We start from the raw sequence: 18456 nt of genomic DNA, 5'->3' as shown, positions 1-18456 counted from the left end.
AATGTCCCAGCTCACCCCAGCCCCAGGGACACTCTGGGGCCAAACCCCCTCCCTGCCCCACCTGCAATGCCCCCCTGCCCCTGCCCCACATCCTGAGACAGGGGGGACACCCCTGGGGGGCACCTGGATGCCCTCACAAAGGCACCAAACCCAGGCTGGAGAAGCCCGAGGTTTTCAGGCAAGCCCTGGGCACAGTGGGTGCCAGCCCAGGGCTGCCCACCCTCAGCCAGGACATCTGACACCCCCTCCCACCGGTGGGCATTGTGTTACTCATTTCTAAACAATAAACCACATTTTTCATAAGTTAATTATGGCTGCAGCAGCCCTATAAAGTCAGAAGGGCTGGGGATGGAGATTCCAAACAGGCTCCTCAGGCCTGTTCTGGTGCTGGGGATGGAGTTTGGGGGCAGGATGGTGCTGGAGGCACCCAGGTGGGTGCTAGAGGTGGGAACAGCCCTGGCAGGGCACTTCCAGCAGTGCTCTGTGGTTCAGGAGGGCAGTAAGAAAATAAAAAAAATAAAATCTCCATTTAAAACCTCTGTCCTAGGGAGGATAAAATCCTTTTGTCTTCCACTGAGAGCTGGGCCCTGCCAGGACCTGATGCTCTCTTGGAATGTGGGATGAGGGACGAGGTTTGGGCTGCTGAACAGCCCAGCCACAGAGTGCTGCAGTCCTTGAGGCTGGAAAAGCCCTCTGGGATCATCCCAGCCCAGCAGCACCACAGAATTTCCCTCTAAACCACGTTCAGGGGTTCACTGGGGTGCAAAGTGGTGCTGAGGGAGCTTTGCTGGGTGGGTTTGCAGTGTCCTGAGCAGGGTGAGCAGGGATTTCTGGAAGTTTTAGTCATCATTAAACCAAGCCAGGGCAGCTTTTCCTTCTCTGTGATCTCCTGGAGGCACATCCAGACCTGGCTCTGTGCTGCCCACGGGGTCAGGGTGCAGCACTGGGCATGCAGATGGATCCAGCTCAATGTCACCCCTGGCTGAGGGGAAAGAGGGCACGATGGGGCAGCTCCAGGCATGTTACCATCCATGCTGAGCCCACAGAACTTCTCTGATGGCTCATAAGGCTGAGTTTGCTGCTTCTGTGGCTGGGGCTGAGCATCCCCACAGTTGGATTCACTCCTGGAGCTCCACAGGCTCAGAATCCCAGCAGGTGATGGGGTGGAATTGGTGCTGTCCCAGGTTCCCTCTGCCCACAACCATCTCTGCAAATCCCTGCCTCAAATCAGGGTGAATCCCCCAGGGTTTCATCCCCCAGGGCTGCTGCTGCCCCTCTGCCAGGGAAACTGAGGCCAGGCAATGTGCAAGGCTGAGCTCTGGCAGAATTTGGTGTCAGGATTCTCTGCTGGGAGCAGGGACCAAAGAAAATCCAGGTGGTAACACCACCAAGAAAACCCCAGTGGTGACACCACAAAGACAATCCCAGGTAACACCACAGAGGTGTCAGAAATCCCAGCACAGAGCTGGGGAGGGTTCAGTGCATGGGACAGGGAAATGCCTGTGAGAAGCTGCTCCCCACAACCAACAGACAGGGTGAAAAATAAGATTAAACCTTCTGGTGAGGAGCCATGTACCCCTGGGGTTTGAGGGATGAATGGGGACAAGGACATGGGATGAGGAACTCTCATCCCAGCCCAGCTCCAGGCAGGAGGGACAGGGACAGGGACAGAGCCCAGCCACGCTCAGGGCAGAGGTATCACCAAATATATATAATATATGTACAGCTCCTGCACCCCTCGTGGGGTGAGGGGAGGCCACCCCAGCCCCTCAAGCCCCCCAAACCCCCCAGAAGGGCTGGGCAGGGCCACCCAAGGACCCCCACTCCCACCTGCTCCCCCTTCCTGGCTGGGGGGCACGAGAAGGGGGTGCCCCTGAAAGCATCACATGGGGGGGGTGGGCACAGATCCCCCCCACCCAAACAGGAAACCCCCAGGGCACCCTCAGCTTGGGGATAAGCCTGGAAGGAAGCTCACAGAGGGGCAGCATGTGGTCTCAGCTCCATCCTCTTCCCAAGCCCACCACAACAGCACAGACCCCCTCCCCCAAACCTCGCTGCCCTGCTCCGTGAGCCTCCAGCACTCCAAGCAACCCCTCTCCAAGCTGCCTCCCTGTGTCCATCACTGCAGCAGCTCCTCCCACGAGATGGGCCGGGAGAACACCTCCCTCTCCAGCCAGAGGTCGTAGTTGAGCTGGAAGTCCTCGGGCAGCTCCACCCTCTGGCCCAGCACGCTCTGCAGGCAGTTGTCCACGGGCACGAAGTCGGGGTTGCCGTGGGCGCGGTCGTAGCGCCGCGAGTTGAAGCGCTCGATGCTGGCACGCAGGGCACACTCCTCCGCCTGGAAATCCCAGGGACGGGCATCCAGGTCTGGAACAGGCACGAGAGGGGTCAGAGCAGAGCTGGGTGTCACAGACGTCTCTCTATGAGAAATCTTTCCTTAGGATTTTTGTCTGAGAGGCTTCAGGGACAAAATGTAAACAATAATTATCTGCTGCTGTGGGATGCAATAGGTGCATCTGTCTCATGTGGATATTTGGAATTAATGGCCAATCACAGTGTTTCAGACTCTGTCCAAGCCACAAACCTTTGTTATCATTCTTTTCCTTTCTATTCTATTCTTAGCTAGCCTTCTGAGATGAAACTTTTTCTTCTATTCTTTTAGTATAGTTTTAATGTAATATATATCTTAAAATAATGAATCAAGCCTTCTGAAACATGGAGTCAGATCTACATCTCTTCCCTCATCCTCAGACCCCTGTGAACACAGCTGGGGACTCCTCAGCCAGCCCAAAGCCCTCAAGGTGGTGGTGTAACCCCAGCCAGACTGAGCCCCATGTGGCTGACTGCTCATTACCACACCAGCCAAAGCAGGGAAGAATCAGGAGGGTAAAAGCTGGAAAATTGCTGGGTTAGGATAAAGAATAATAAAGCTTTTGCTTAATAAAGAAAGCAAAAGCTGTGCAGCACAAGGAAAGAATAACAAGGAATTAATCCCCCACTTCCCATGAGCAGGCAGGTGTTCAGCACCTTCAGGAGAACAGGGCCCCATCCTGGGGAGTGGCGGCTTGGAGGACAAACAGCATCACTGCTAACATCCCCCAATTCCTCCTTTTTCTCCCCACTTTATATCTTGGCCTTGGATGACAAACAGCATCACTCCCAACATCCCCCAATTCCTCCTTTTTCTCCCCACTTTATATCCTGAGCATGATGCCCTAGGGTCTGGAATATGCTTTGGTTCTGTCTCCTCCCTACAATCCATACACCCCCAGCCCCCTCCCACTCAGGAAAGGCCTTTGTAGGTCAAACAAAGCACAGCCAGGAGCCACCAACAGCTCCTCCACCACTTCCAGCATCCCCAGCACAGGGAACAACCAAACCAAAGCCAGGAATGGGGGCTCCCTTTGGCCCCACTTGCCTCAGCACCAGGAAATGCTGGTACACCCCAAGGTCATTCTTGGGCTAAAACAAAACCCCCAAAACTGCAATGCCACCCTGTCTCATCTCCCACATTCTGAAGGTGGGAGGGAACACTCCACTGGGGCACCAGGACCCCCTTGGGGAGGCACCAAACCTGCTGTTCCAGCCCAATTTAGGCCAAAAAGGGTTTTCAGCCAAGGTTTGACACCTCTGGCAGAGCCCAGAGCCCTAAAATGTCATCACCAAAATCCCTCCCACACCCCAGACCTGCTGGACAGTGTCTGGCTCAGCTGGAATTTGTTTTCCCACAGGAGTCCTGCCAGTGCTGGGCTTTGCAGTGGGAGCTGGGAAGGTTCTGGGAACCCACCACTATTCTGGCTCTGCTGGGCAGAGCACCAGCACTGTCTCCCAACATTCCCACCCCATCAAGTGGATGCAAGATCCTGGAAGGGGGCACAGGCCAGCTGACCCAAATGAACATAGGGAATATTCCAGATTCTATGATGTCAGATCAGATATAAACCCAAGGAAAGGAGGAGGAGAAATGATGAGGCATTAGTTATTTAAAACATGTGCCTTCCAGAGCAGCAGCTCCACATGCTGCAGCCTGGCCTCCCCAGAGTGCCTGAACTTGCTCATGGGAAGTAGAGAACAAATCTATTTTTTTTCTGCTTTTGCTGTACTAAACAACCTTATTTCACCCTACAAGTCATTCCCCAGCTGATTTTCTCTGCTCTGTCCAGCTGGGAAAGGGTAGAGCAGCTTGGTGGGCACCTGGTCAAGCTCAACCAGCTGAGATCCACCAAGGTCAACCCAGAACACCCACCCAAACCCCAGGCAGAAAGGGCAAGGTGGGGACACAGACCCTGGAGCAGGAGGGCTGGGAATGCCAGGGATGCACAGACCCTGGAGCAGGAGGGCTGGGAATGCCACAGAGCCTGGAGCAGGAGGGTTGGGAATGCCAGGATGCCAAAGACCATGGAGCAGGAGGGGTAGGAATGGCAGGGATGCCACAGACTCTGGGGCAGGAGGGCTGGGAATGCCACAGACCCTGGGGCAGGAGGGCTGGGGATGCCAGGGGTGCCACAGACCCTGGAGCAGGAGGGCTGGGGATGCCACAGACCCTGGGGCAGGAGGGCTGGGGATGCCAGGGGTGCCAGGATGTACCGTTGCCGTAGGCCCAGTCGTCGTTGAGGCGGTGCCTCACTTTCTGGTAGATGGCTGACATGGTTTTCATGTTGCTCTTCCTCCACTGCCTGCCCAGGTACTTGGTCTGCACCTTGAGCAGCTTCAGCACGTAGAGCTGCATCATGGCCTGCTTCACCTTCAGAGCCCGCTTCAGGATCGGCGCCGACTTGAACACCACCAGCATCTGCAGAACATTCCAGATCCAGCTGGGATGGATCCCTGGGCCAACCCCACCTCCACTCCCCTGCTCAAGCCCTGGCTTGTCCCAGGTTATCCCCAGTGCAGCTGCCTGGCCATGCTGAGCTCCAGAACACTCCCAGGGCTCACCATGGTGCGGGAGTGCTTCCACTTGGTCAGCTTGTTCAGGATGCGCAGGAGGTTTATGCAGGAGAAGAGGTTCCGCCAGCAGAACTGGTTGTTGTCTCCAGCTTCCTGTGGGGAAGGAGAGGCAGGGTCAGGCAAGGGATTGGAGAGGGGATGGGGAGAGGCTGGGGTGATCTGAGGAGCTATTGGACATGGGGACAGCACAGCATGTGGGCATGGAATCCTCCAATCATGGAATTGTAAGATTGGGAAAGCCCTCTGAGATCATCAAGTCCAACTGCTCCCCCAGCACTGCCAGGGCCACCAGCAATCCCTGTCCCCAACTGCCACATCCACGCCCACACATAATCTGAACACTTGCAGGGATGGTAACTCCAACACTGCCCTGGCCAGCCTGTACCAGTGCCTGACCATCCTTTTCACAAAGAATTTCTCTCCAATATCCAACCTGAACTTCCCCTAGCACAGCTTGAGGCCATTCTCTCTTGTTCCCTGGGACCAGAACCTGAACCTCCAGCTCCACCCTCCTGTCAGGAGTTGTGCAAAGCCAGCAAGTTCCCCTGAGCCTCCTTTTCTCCAGGCTGTCCCCTCAGCTCCCTCAGCCACTCCTGGTGCTCCAGCCCCTTCCCCAGCTCCATTCCCTTCTCTGGACACACTCCCTCCCCAAAATCCCAGTGGCGCCAGGGGCTCAGCACAGGAGAGCTGAGGGTGCAGGGGCTGGGTGCTGGAGCCCTGCTGCCCCCTGCACCCCAAACTCCCCCGGGCAGCACCCCAGGTGCCAGGAGTGTCACAGCAGGAGGACTCACCAGGCTCTCAGCTGTCAGCTCTGGCAGCTCATGCACCACACAGGAGGGGTAGTCCAGCACGGAGATGCTGCAGGAAGAGAGGGGTGCTTGAGGCGTACCCCCAGATCCCCCATGCACGGGGGAAATGCAGCCCCCACTCCCCACACACTGCAGATGGGCTCTGGTGGGAATTTCCAGCTCTGCCTGAGCCACTGCCAGGGAGGGATTGAAGAGAGGCCAAAGAAACGGGGATCCCTCCGCACATCCCCCAGGAATGCAGATGTGTGTCACAGACATGTTTTATGGAAAATCCTTTCCTTAGGATTTTTTCTCCTGAGAATCTGAGAGGCCTCAGGAACAAAATGTAAACAATGATTATCTGCTGCTGTGGAATGCAACAGGTGCATCTGTGATTGGTCTCATGTGGTTGTTTCTAATTAATGGCCAATCACAGTCAGCTGGCTTGGACTGTCTCAGTCAGTCACAAGCCTTCGTTATCATTCCTTTTCTATTCTCAGCCAGCCTTCTCATGAAATCCTTTCTTCTATTCTTTTAGCATAGTTTTAATAATATATAGTAAATATATGGTAAATATAGTATATATAGTAAATTTTGAACCTATGATTCAGAAGTAATATGGTCTTTAATCACATTTGTATAACCTAACAGTGAAGAAAAGTGTTCAAATACTTATAAAAATGGGACTTGTGGCTATATAAAATATATATATCATAAAATAATAAATCAAGCCTTCTGAAACATGGACTCAGATCCTCATCTCTTCCCTCATCCTGGGACCCCTGCAAACACCACCACAGGTGTGCAGCCTTCTCCTCACCTGTTCTTGGCAGTGATGTAGGACATGATGTTCTGGTTGAAGAACTTGAGGATGAGTGGGATGCAGTTGGCAAAGACCAGGTGCTGGGCCATGTACTCAAACTGGGGAGGAGAAATGTGGGTGAACAGGGACCCTCTCAGGGTCCTGCCATGCCCAGAGACCCGTGGGCACTGCTGGACCCCCTCACCTGGTAGATGTGGTTGAGCTTGAAGTGTTTGAGCAGGAGCAGCAGCACAGCAGAGATGGCTTTGACAATGATCTCCTTGTGCCTATTGACATCCACACCCAGCTTCATGCTCTGCAGCACAGTGGTCCTGGGGGACACAAAGGGACAGTGTCAGGGGGGATTCATCCCTCTCAGGGTGGCACAGGTTCTCCAGGGAAGCTGTGGCTGCCCCATCCCTGGAAGTGTCCAAGCCCAACCTGGTCTAATGGAAGGTTGAGCCCCCTAAGGAAGGGATGGAGCCCCCTAAGGAAGGGGCTCAGACAAGCTATAAATACAGGATGAGATGAAAGCTTAAGGCTGCTCTCCCATCACTAGGTGGAGAAAGGGGAAAATGGTCAGGAAAATCCACCCTGAGCTGTGATGGGAGCAGGGAGATGGGCAAGGGGCACCCATACAGCAGCAGGGTGTCCCTGCCAATGGCAGGGGGTGGAACTGGATGAGCTTTAAGGTCCCTTCCCACCCAAAACACTCCATGATTCCTCAAACCCTGCCAGGGTGCACTGCAAGGGACACCACAGCATGCTGAGCATGGGGACATCTACAGCTGCCCTTCCCAAACCCACTGTGCAGGATCACAGAATCATTCAGGCTGGAAAAGCCCTCTGGGAGCATCGAGTCCAACTGCTCCAGCTGCAGGAGGCCACCAGTTCCTGCAGGGTGCAATGCAGGGCAGAGCAGGGTCATGTCCCCCAGGGAACCCCAGCCCACACCAGGGCACTCCCCCAGCTCCCTCCCACCCTTCCTTCCCTTCCCAGCCCCAGCCAGCCCCTCTGCTCCACAGCCACTCACGGCATCTCCTCGGGCAGGACATCTGCCAGGATGTTGATGGAGTCTGTCTTGGCTTTGGAGGTGGGGGCTGCAGCCAGGAGAATCTTCAGCAGAGCAATCTAGGAAAAAGGGAGAGATGGAGGTGGAATGGGAGCTGCAGGAGACTGATAAAAGGCCCTTTCTCCACTGCAGGAGGGAGGTGAAAAGGTGGGGTGCATCACTGGAAAGGGACTGATCCAGGGGATCCCAGTGCTCCCCAGCTCACCATGTACTGGGGCAGGCTGGGCAGCAGGCCTTGGTACAGGATCTCTGCAGGGACTTGCTCCACTTCCTCTTCCCCCTGGTGCCAGGAGAGACCAGAAAACCTCATCCCAGGATCTGCCACCAGCACCCAAGGGCAGGATACCCCCGACCCCTCTGCTCCAGAGAAACCCCTCCCCAGCAAAACAAACTTCTCAGTCCTACCAAAAAACCTGGCAGGACCAAGTGCCCCCAACTTCCAGCCCAGGATCCCCATCCCATCCCATCCCATCCCACCCCATCCCATCCCATCCATCCCCACACTCACTCCTGAGAGCGGGGAGCGCAGGTACTCCTCTTCCATGTGCACCTGCACCTCAGCAATGGATGTGTACTTGTGCTGCAGGGGGACAGGAGGGGTCACCACAGTCCCCCAGTGCTGCCCCCAGCCCCAGCCTGCTCCCACCACCCTGTTCCATCCCTCCCAGATCCCTGTCCAAGGGGTGACCTGGCTAGATGGGCAGGGTGGGAGCTGCTGGGCTCAGGTCTGGGACAAGGCCAGTAGGAAAGGGATGTAAACATGAAGAGAGGGATAAAACCCTCTAAGGAAGGGATGAAACCTCTTAAGAAAGGGATGGAGTCCCCTAAGGAAGGGTTGGAATCTCCTAAGGGATGGAGTCCCCTGAGGAAGGGATGGAATTCCTAAGAAAGGGATGGAGCTCCTTAAGGAAGGGATGGAGCCTCCAGAAAGGGATGGAATCCTCTAAGGAAGGGATGGAGTCCCCATTAAAAAGGAATGGAACCCCCTAAGGAAGGGATGGAGCCTCCTAAGGAAGGGATGAAGCCCCCTAAGGAAGGGGCTCAGACAATCTGTGAATCCAGGATGAGATGAAAGCTTAAGGCTGCTCTCCCATCACAAGGTGGAGAAAGGGGAAAATGGTCAGGGAAATCCACCCAGAGCTGTGATGGGAGCAGGGATGTGGGCAAGGGGCACCCATCCAGCAGCAGGGGCTGGAGGAATTCCTCAACTCACCAGCTTCAGGGTGCGGATGCTCTCATGGATGGGCCTGGGCAAACCCACCACGGTGTTGGTGTCACTGGAGGAGGGAAAGAGCCAGGCTGGGAGCAGGGCTGAGCACCCAGGGGTGGGGCAGAGACCACCCAGGGATGAAGCCACAGCCCAGCCAGCCAAAGCCTTCCCTTCTGCCACAGAGAGACAAAAGCAGCCCCCAAACTGGCCTCTCCCACAGGTCCCCAGCAATGGCAGCACTGGGCTGGCTCTGCACCCACCTGCCCAGCGTGTAGCCGATGAATTTGCTGCGACTGGATTCCAGGAACATCTCAATGTCCTTCTCCCTGCAGCAAAGGGAGATGGGAAGAGTCACACCCTCCAGGGCATCTGGAAGATGCCCGGCTAGGCACAGGGAAAGGCACAGCCCAGGCACAGGGAAAAGCCTTGTGGTCAGGTAAAGGGTACCCAGCCAACCCCACAAGGAAACAGCCATCAGAGTGACCCCCCACCCCAAAAACTTTCCCTACATCCCTGCTGAGATTCCCAACATCCAACAGCCTCCATTTCCCTGACCCTGCTCCAGTTCTCCCAGCAGGGACACCCCAGACTCACCGGACCTTGGGAGCCCAGGGCAGCCCTTTGGGGCAGGTGATGCGGTCGCTGGGGGGGTGCTGGGTAGGGGGGGGCATCACTTCATCCCTTTCCAGGGGGAAGGTCTCTCCCTCCAGGCTGTTGTCATCATCATTTTCCTCTTCTTCCTCACGGGAATCATCAGCTTTGTACGGATCCCTCTCGTTGAAGGCATCGAGGTTGTCCTGCTTAATGAGGGCCTGGAGGGGAGAGCAGGAAGGGAATGTCCCAAAAACCAAGCTCAGAGCCTTCTCAGAATCTCTGCTGGTCACAGTGACCCCAAGATGCGTTAGAAAGTCTCTTTTCCCAGCCCAGCAGTTGAAGAAGGAGTCAGAACTCTTCTATTCTCCTTCTCAAGGTTATTTATGGTTTCTTTTCTATATAATTTTTTCTCCAACCCACTGAGGTCTGTCTGGCAGGTCAGGTTAAGGCACACTGACCACCCTTGGGGTAGTGTTATATTTTTATACTAAAAACTATGTGTACATTATTTACAATAACTTCCCAATACCTATCACCTATGTTAGACAGTGAGCTTCTACCTTAAACCAATCCAAAAATGCCAACATCACCCAGAAGATGGAGGCTAGGAAAAAGAAGAAGAAAGACTGGACACACCCAGATTCCTCCATCTTACCTCCTGAACCCCCATTCTAAATACCCCAAAAATCTATTTTTCACCCTGTGACAAACAATCATTCTACTTAAACTTTTTTTACTTGTAATTCTTCATATAAAGGTTGGTAATTCTTTCTTCCAAGGGCTAAATCAAAGGCACGGGGGTCTTGGGCTCTGTGCTAAGCTCTCTGAGCCCCCTGGGCAGGGGCTGGAGCCCTCCAGGGCAGCCAGAGGACTTTCCTGGGTTCTGACAGAGCCTGGCAGTGCCCTCCCTGATGTCCCTGTCCCCACCTTGTGCTCCCTGCGGCCGCGTTTCTGCTGCTGCTCGATGAGGTCGGAGGCGGAGGCGGGCGGGGAGGCCGCGCGCATGTTGCGGATCACCTGGATGCTGTCCTCGGGCAGGGGGGGCAGCCCCAGCATCTCCCTCTTCTCTGCCTTCATGCTCTGCAGCTCCTCAAACCCTCCCAGGGTGCACTGCAAGGGACACCAGAGCATGCTGAGCATGGCACAGGGGGCTCCAGGGACAGCTACACCTGCCTTTCCCAAACTCATTTTGCAGGATCACAGAATTGTTCAGGTTGGAAAAGCCCTCTGAGATCATCGAGTCCAACTGCTCCCACAGCACTGCCAAAGCCACCAGTAATCCATGTCACCAGGTGCCACCAGTAATCCATGTCACCAGGTGCCAACAGTAATCCACGTCACCAGGTGCAACATCGGTGTGTCCTTTAAATCCCCCTGAGGATGGTGACTCCAACACTGTCCTGGCCTGCCTGTGCCAATGCCTGACCACTCTTTCCATCAAAAAAACTTGCCAATATCCAACCTAAACCTCCCCTGGCACAGCTTGATGTCATTTTCTCTTGTCCTGAGCTGCCTCCTCCTGTCAGAGAGCTGTGCAGAGCCAAAGGTCCCTCCTGAGCCTCCTTTTCTCTAAGCTGAGCCCCCCTAGCTCCCTCAGCCACTCCAGACCCTTCCCCAGTGATGTTCCCCTCCCTGGACACACTCCAGCCCATCAAAGTCTCTCTTGTCCTGAGGAGCCCAAATCCTTCCCCAGTTTCAAACAGGAGCTGCCTGTCCTGTGCTCCTCCTGTCATTGAGAGAGGCAGGAAGGACAGGAGGATGTCCAGGCATCCACAACTGTTCAGAACTTTCCTTTCCCCAGCCAGGGACCTTGCTTTGGGTTTATCTTTAGTATCCAACTCCAGACACCAATATCCGATGCTTCCCTGTGAAGGAAAACCTGGGATTGGGTTTAAAGGAAAACTGAACACCAGAAAAAGAGGGTGGAGAATGACAATCAACTAACTCTGAGAGCAGAATTCCCTCCTGTGCCAAGTATCAAACCACACATCCCACAATCCATGGCCTCTCCTTACCAGCACAGTTTTCCAGAGCAGAAGCAGCACCTTCTTCATGGGGAAGTGTGGAGCATGGCCACTGCAGAATTTGGTCACCATCCCAAAGAGCATGACAGAGAAGGGCTCGTTGTTGTACAGAGGGGCTCCTGGAACCACACAGCACCATCAGCCAGGAATTCCTCATCCCTGGCCTCACCCTGATCACCAGTATCACCAGCACCTGTACCCTCCTCCCCATTAGCTCCAAGATCCTCACCTCACCCCAGACAGCTCCTCTCCCCTTCCAAGGCCTTGTAAACTCTGTAATTTCTTACCTCTATGTTTAAGAGGAAACAACAGCTCAAATATTCCATTTTTTTCCCAGGGAGAGAGCACCCAGCAGCAGCAAAGGCTGGATGGCTTCCTCTGCTCACCTCCCTCTGCCCCACAAGCTGAGCAGAAACCAACCCAGTGCTGCCAGTCACTATTACCCAAACCCTGGAGCCAAATGCCATGTCACTGTCTCCAGCTCCTGGTCCTCACCCAGCTCTGCTCGGAAGGTTTGCCTCATGCTCTTCCACTCAGGCTTGTCCCCCTCGGCCTCTTGGCGCACGGTCTCCACAATCAGGTACATGATGTTCAGCAGCACCCTGCAAAAACCAGGGCAGCTGAATCCCTGCCAGGGATAACTTATGGAACCACTGCCAGCACTCAGGGAGAAGCTGGAGCAACCCAGACCACATCCACAATTCATGTACCTGCTCCAAAGCAGCACACAGGCACTGAGGGGAAAAGTCTCTACAAGTCCAAACAGAAAAAAATCTTCTTTCCCAAATTTTACTGCTTCCATATGCCCAGTCTGTCCCATTCCTGCTGTGCAGGCTGAGCACAATTGACATCTGCAGAACTCTCAGATTTGGGACAGCTCTGGGACCCCTTCCAGTGCCTGCCTCAGCCCCCCAAAGCCTCCAGAAAACCCTGGAGCCTCTCCTGGTGGCCCCATTCCCACTGCATACCTGAGGTCGGTGCTGTCAGCCAGGGAAATGGCCGGTTTCCTCACGGCACTGGAGCAGGCTGCGCTGTTGCTGCAGAAGGAGAACAGCTCAGAGAGAATTTGGGGGAATTCAGACTCTGCCATGGGCACTCCACATGCCAGCTTCAAACCCTGAGACAGACACTGCTGCCATGAACTCCCTGCTCCCAGCACAGCCATGTGAGGAGGAGCAGAGCTGCCTGTTTGCTGTCAGGCACTTTGATTAATGGGGAATTTCAGGAGAAATCAGGTATAATCCTACATTACACACCCACAAAGGGTGTGGGAGGACAAAGGGAGTCATTCTGGTGAATTCCAGAGCCACTCCTGAAGTGTTTTCTCACAGTACTCACTCAATCTCCATGTTGAGCAGCTCCACCAAGGCGTTGAAGGTTCCCACTTCCAGCAGGAGGAAGATGTTGTACCTCATCCAGGCCTGGACCTCGGCCTCGGAGCTGCACTCACCAAAGGTGCCTGCAAGGAGACCCTGCTGATGCCAGGCCCTCCCACTGCACCTCGTATGGAAAACACACCCTCCAAACTGGGGGAAAACTGGCATGCACAGCATGGAGCTGCCCTCTTTGGGGAACCCATTCCAGGTCTGCAGAACTGGGGTAACACAGGGAAATCAGCCACATTTTGGGCCAAACTGCTCTAAACTATCTGGTCCCATGAGATTCAGCTCGGTTCCAGACATCCCAGGTGGAATGGAATCCACAAGGAATGAGAATTCTTCTAAATATTATATATTAAAATAATTAGTAATTATAGGATCATATTAATACTATATATTCATTATATTATATACTGATATATTACATATAATATATATAACATATTGTGTATAATGTATAATATATAATATGAAAAACATAAGCTATATATTGTATTTTATATTAAAATACAATACATAATATATATTTATATTATACATATTATACATGTTATTCATTATGTTATTCAGTATTTAATATATAATGTATAAATATATTAAATATCCAATGCATTATATGTAAGACATAACATGTAATATATGTAATATATAATATACAGTATATAATATATAATATTAATTGTAGATTACATTGTATTATGTATTACGTGTAGTATACATATTATAATTATTTTTATAGATATACTATATATGTGAGATTATATTGTACTACGTCTCACATATACTTAAAAATGTTACATATAGTATACATAATAACATATTTTTATGGATATATTGTATATGTGCTATGTCTCATATGTATAGTACATACACAGTATTATTACATACAGTGCATATATTATAATTATATATATGCATATATTATAGATATGAAATTATATTGTACTATGTCTATATATATAGTATATACAAATAATTATAATGTGTATTTTATATGTAACACATAGTACCATATAATCTACAATACATATTATAATACAATATACATTATACTATACATAATATAAAACTCTATATTATCTGTTGTATTATATACAATTGTATTAGTGTATATATTGCATTATATCATATATATATAATTGTATTATATAGTACATGTAGTACATAATTGTATATATATTGTATATAATACTATTGTATTATACAATACATATACTATATACACTATATAAAATGTATTAAACATTTATAAGATACATAAACATTTATATATAAAGATTATATATCTTGTATCGAATATATTTAAAAGATACCTTATATCTTTCATATATATCTTAGCTATATCTTATATCTATACATCTTATATATATTTTAGATATATCTTATATATATGTCTTATATATAACTTAAATATACCATAGATGAAATTTACATATATATCTTAGATATACCTTACATATATCTTGTATCTATATTTCTTATATCTATATCCTGTATATATATTTTAGATGTATCTTATATCTATATATCTTATATATAACTTATATATATTTTAGATATAATATATATACCTTAGATATATATATCATATATCTTATATCTATATCCTACATATATCTTATATCTTATATATATAAAAACTTTATGAACATAAAAGAGTTCTATACTAAATATTTAAATATACACTATATACAAAACAGTTAACATACACAACACAACACATACAACTATCTAACTGTACAACTCTACTGTACAATATATATAATACGTATGATATACATAATATATATATTATATATATAATATATAATACATATAATATATATATTACAACACAACCCATTTCATGGAGCTAGCAGCGGTAACCAGGTGTCAGGGGCAGTGTCACCTTGTGCCACGTAGAGGATGGCGCGTGCCACGCGCAGGCGCCTCTCGCGCGCCGTCACCTCCAGCCCGTCCAGCAGGCGCATGGCGTGCGTGCGGTGCTGCGTCCGCTCCAGCTCCGGCCACTTCTTGTCCCGCACTGCAAACCACAGCAGGGCTCTGGGCACAGCCGCAGCTGGCACAGCAGAGCCAGGGAGTGCTGGGCATGGGTGAGGGCTGAGGGATGGCTGTGCTGTCCAGCAGGGGATTAGAGAAGTCCTGGCATCGTGGAATGTCCTGAGCTGCACAAGGATCATAGAGGGCAACTCCTGGCACTGCACAGACACTCCAAAATCTCCCACTGAGAGCATTGTTCAAACACTTCTGGAGCTCTGGCAGCCTCGGAGCTGCGTCCATTCCCTGTGGAGCCTGGGCAGTGCCAGCACCCTCTGGGGGAAGAACCTTTCCCTGATCTCCTCCCCTGACACAGCCCCAGCCATTCCCTTGGGTCCTGTCCCTGCTGACACAGAGCAAAGATCAAAGCTGCCCCTCAGGTGTAGCTGCAGAGCCCAGTGAGCTCTGACATCATGCTCCTCTTCTCTAGGAAGAAAAATCCCTGTGCCTCCCCAGGAGAGAGGAATCCAGAAAAAGATCAGCTCTTACTGTGGATCCTGAAGTCCTCCTCGAAGCATTTTCTGTTGAGCAGGAACTCTGGCCCCTCTGTGTAGCTGTACAGTTCTGCCAAAAGAAAAGAAGTTCCAAAAACCTGCACCGAGCTGCAACTCAGCCCTGGAGACTGCAGTTTTAGCGAAATATCAAAATGTAATAAAACCCCACCCAGTGTAAGGCCAAAAATACGAACTACACATATCCTGTCCCTTTTAACATCAATACAGCATTTAAATATAACAATAACGAGATACTGAACTTGACAGTTCCTTTAATTCTACCAGGAGAGGAAATGATGGTTGATTAATTGATCCATCACAGAATTATTCCTTACCTGAGAGCTCTGCTGTCCATTTATCCGTGTCTGCATATTCAAACTCCAGGTCTGGTGATTCTGAATAGCCCTGAAAACACGGGGGAAAAATCAGTTCCATTACAGCACATTTCAGGAAAACCAAAACCCCTGAAAACACTCACAATTCACCTCATCCTCCTGCAAATCCAGGGCTGGTCTTGCTGGTTTAGGGACCAAAAACATTTCTGCAGCAGCACAAACGTTACCGAGGCAACACCAGCCCACCTCCTGCGTCTGCACAGGCTGTGCTGCAGCCACTGCAGCACCCCCAGAGCACGGGGGGAGGCCCCAAAGCACAACAAACACAGCAGGACACAGGGAGAGGGTTCTCTGAGATCAAGCAGCACTCAAAGCTCACCCATTTCACACAAAATTGGGAAAATTTGGGCTATCTCCCTGTGCTATCCCAGCAGATGGGATTAGTGAGGATGAAACAACTCCAAACAGCTTTGGAGAAGCTGCAAAAACACCCAGGAAAACCTTTAGAGCACAAAATATCATCAGCTCCCTTTACAGAAATCAAGAACATCAACCCACAGCATTTCAGGGCACCCAGCCCTGAGTGGGGCAGGTGCACACCAAGACTCTCACAAATTTCAGGATCCTGAAATCCACACCAGAACTCTCCTGAATTATGAGGCTCCCACTCCTGAGCACGGGGAGGATCCAGAACAGAATCCTCACCCACCCCTGAGTGAGGGGCAGACCCATATAAGAACCATCCCAAATTTTGGGCACCAACTCCAGAATGAGGGGCAGACCCTGAGCAGAATTCTCCTCAATTATGGAACTCCCACTCCTGAGTGAGGGGCAAACCCATACAAGAACCATCCCAAATTTTGGGCACCCACTCCAGAATGAGGGGCAGACCCTGAGCAGAATTCTCCTCCATTATGGGACTCACACTCCTGAGGGAGGGGCAGATCCACACCAGAACTCTCCCAAATTTTGGGGCACTCACTTCTGAGTGAGGAGCAGACCCTGAGCAGAATTTTGGGACACACACTCCTGAGCACAGGGCAGACCCACACCAGAACCCTCTCAGGACACCCAGCCCTGAGTGAGGAGCAGAGCCATAGCAGAACCATCCCAAATTTTAGGGCACACATTCCTGAAGAAGGGGCACACCCAGAATCAAACTCACACAAATTTTGGGGCACCTGAATGAACCCACAGGCAGAAGTGTCCTAAATTTGGGGGCTCCCACTCCACTCCAAATCAGGACAATCCTGAATTCCAGGAGTCAGAGAGGGGTAGCTCCATTCTCCAAGACTCCCCCTCACATCCATCCCCTGGCATTCCAGGGACTTTTCTGAGGAACCATGGGAGAGAACGGCTCTAGGGCCATCCCAGGAGTGAAACGCTTTGGAAAAGCCCCAGGACACCTCACCCCAGGACACAACCCTCCCACCCCAAGGCTCGGGATGACCCTGAGGGGTTTGGTCACCTCTGGCTGGAACCATCCCTGGTCCGAGCACGGCAGCGGGACCCGACACCCCACCCCGGGCTGGAACCGAACGGTAACACCGAGAAAGCCCCGGCTGAGCCGGGAGACCCCCGGGCCAGCCCTGTCACTCCCGTTAGGGACCGGCCGACCGAGCCACCCTCGCGGCCCAGCCCGGTCACAGTGGCCCGGACCCGGGGAAGGGATTGATAAAGGGGAAATCGGCACCGACCGAGACCGGGCAGCCCCAGGGCCGAGCAGGGAGAGGCCTCCCGGCTCCACAGCCCAGGGAACCGGTACCGAGGGAGCGGCCGGTCCAGGACCGGCCCTGGGACCCGCACTGGAGCACCGGAGCCACCGGCCGAGCCGGTCCCGGGGAAGGCGGAGCCCAAGCAGGGCTGGAAGGGCCGGACACTGGCACCCCCGGGCACCGGCACTACGGGCATTGGCACCCACAGGGACCCACGAACACCGGCACCGACCGAACACCGGCACCGCCCCCGGGCACCGGCACCCATGGGCAGGCCCTGGCCGAGGCCCGGCGCGGCCCGCCCCGCCCGGGAAGGCCGCCCCACTCCCGGCGGCGGCGGCGCTGACCTCGGAGTCCTTGCGCGGCGGCCGGGCCAAGTCGCGGCCCCTCCCGGGCGCGGCCGCCCCACCGCGGCCCTTGTTGTTCCCCGGGACCGGGATAGGGCCCGGCCCGGGGCCGCCACCCGGCTCCATGTCGGCCGCTCCGCCGCGCCGAGCTCTCGCGAGGACTCACCCCCTCCTCTCGCGGGAGCGGCAGGGAGAGCCGGGGCAGCGCCGCCGCCATGTTGGGAGTGGCAGCAGGGGGAGCGCCGGTGTCTCCGGTGGGTGCGATGCAGCTCCGCTCGCCGGCCCCGCGGCTCCGCCGTGGCGGCCGCGTCACGGCCGGCGCTGCCCGCCCCCGGCGGCCACGGACGGCGCGACACACGGCCGGGCGGCCGGCCCCGCCCCCGCGCGGCCATCTTGGGTGCGGCGCGGCCCTGGGCGCGGCCATGCTGGGTGCGGCACTTCCGCCTCGCCCCAGGGTGGGCCCGGGCCTGGGGCCGCCATGTTGGGAGTGGCGGAACAGGCAGGTCGCAAACTGAGGGGCCTGGAACAAAGGAACGCTCCAGTGAAGGGGCTGAGGGGCTCAGATCCCAAATTGAGGGGCCTGGAACAAAGGAACGCTCCAGTGAAGGGGCTGGGGGGCTCAGATCCCAAATTGAGGGGTCAGAAACAAAGGAATGCTCCAGTGAAGAGGCTGGGGGGGCTCAGACCCCAAACTGAGGGGCCTCAGAGGGGA

General features: G+C 52.8%; 1 protein-coding gene across 5 annotated transcripts; it reads right to left on the bottom strand.

Annotated features, from left to right (window-relative positions):
* Positions 1–1942: 1942 nt before the first annotated feature.
* STRIP1 (striatin interacting protein 1) lies at positions 1943–17990 on the bottom strand. 5 transcript variants are annotated; one of them, XM_058819609.1, is made up of 21 exons: positions 17911–17990; positions 15683–15752; positions 15343–15417; positions 14705–14839; positions 12776–12896; positions 12406–12474; positions 11933–12039; positions 11429–11556; positions 10341–10523; positions 9414–9631; positions 9080–9145; positions 8823–8886; positions 8118–8189; positions 7815–7889; positions 7571–7668; positions 6743–6869; positions 6556–6656; positions 5739–5805; positions 4936–5040; positions 4588–4792; positions 1945–2367 (listed from the first exon to the last, which is right to left on the bottom strand). In XM_058819609.1, exons 1-21 carry the CDS (start codon positions 17959–17961, stop codon positions 2120–2122), a joined length of 2385 nt encoding a protein of 794 aa, XP_058675592.1. In that variant the 5' UTR covers positions 17962–17990; the 3' UTR covers positions 1945–2119. The 5 variants fall into 5 exon arrangements, with proteins under 5 accessions (XP_058675593.1, XP_058675594.1, XP_058675592.1 ...); XM_058819607.1 differs by lacking the exon at positions 17911–17990 and adding an exon at positions 17745–17887; XM_058819608.1 differs by lacking the exon at positions 17911–17990 and adding an exon at positions 15833–15886.
* Positions 17991–18456: the final 466 nt, after the last annotated feature.

The sequence above is a fragment of the Ammospiza caudacuta genome, chromosome 24, assembly GCF_027887145.1.
Source record: "Ammospiza caudacuta isolate bAmmCau1 chromosome 24, bAmmCau1.pri, whole genome shotgun sequence".
NCBI classification, from domain to species: Eukaryota; Metazoa; Chordata; class Aves; order Passeriformes; family Passerellidae; genus Ammospiza; species Ammospiza caudacuta.
This window is presented reverse-complemented; position numbering and strand designations above follow the sequence as displayed.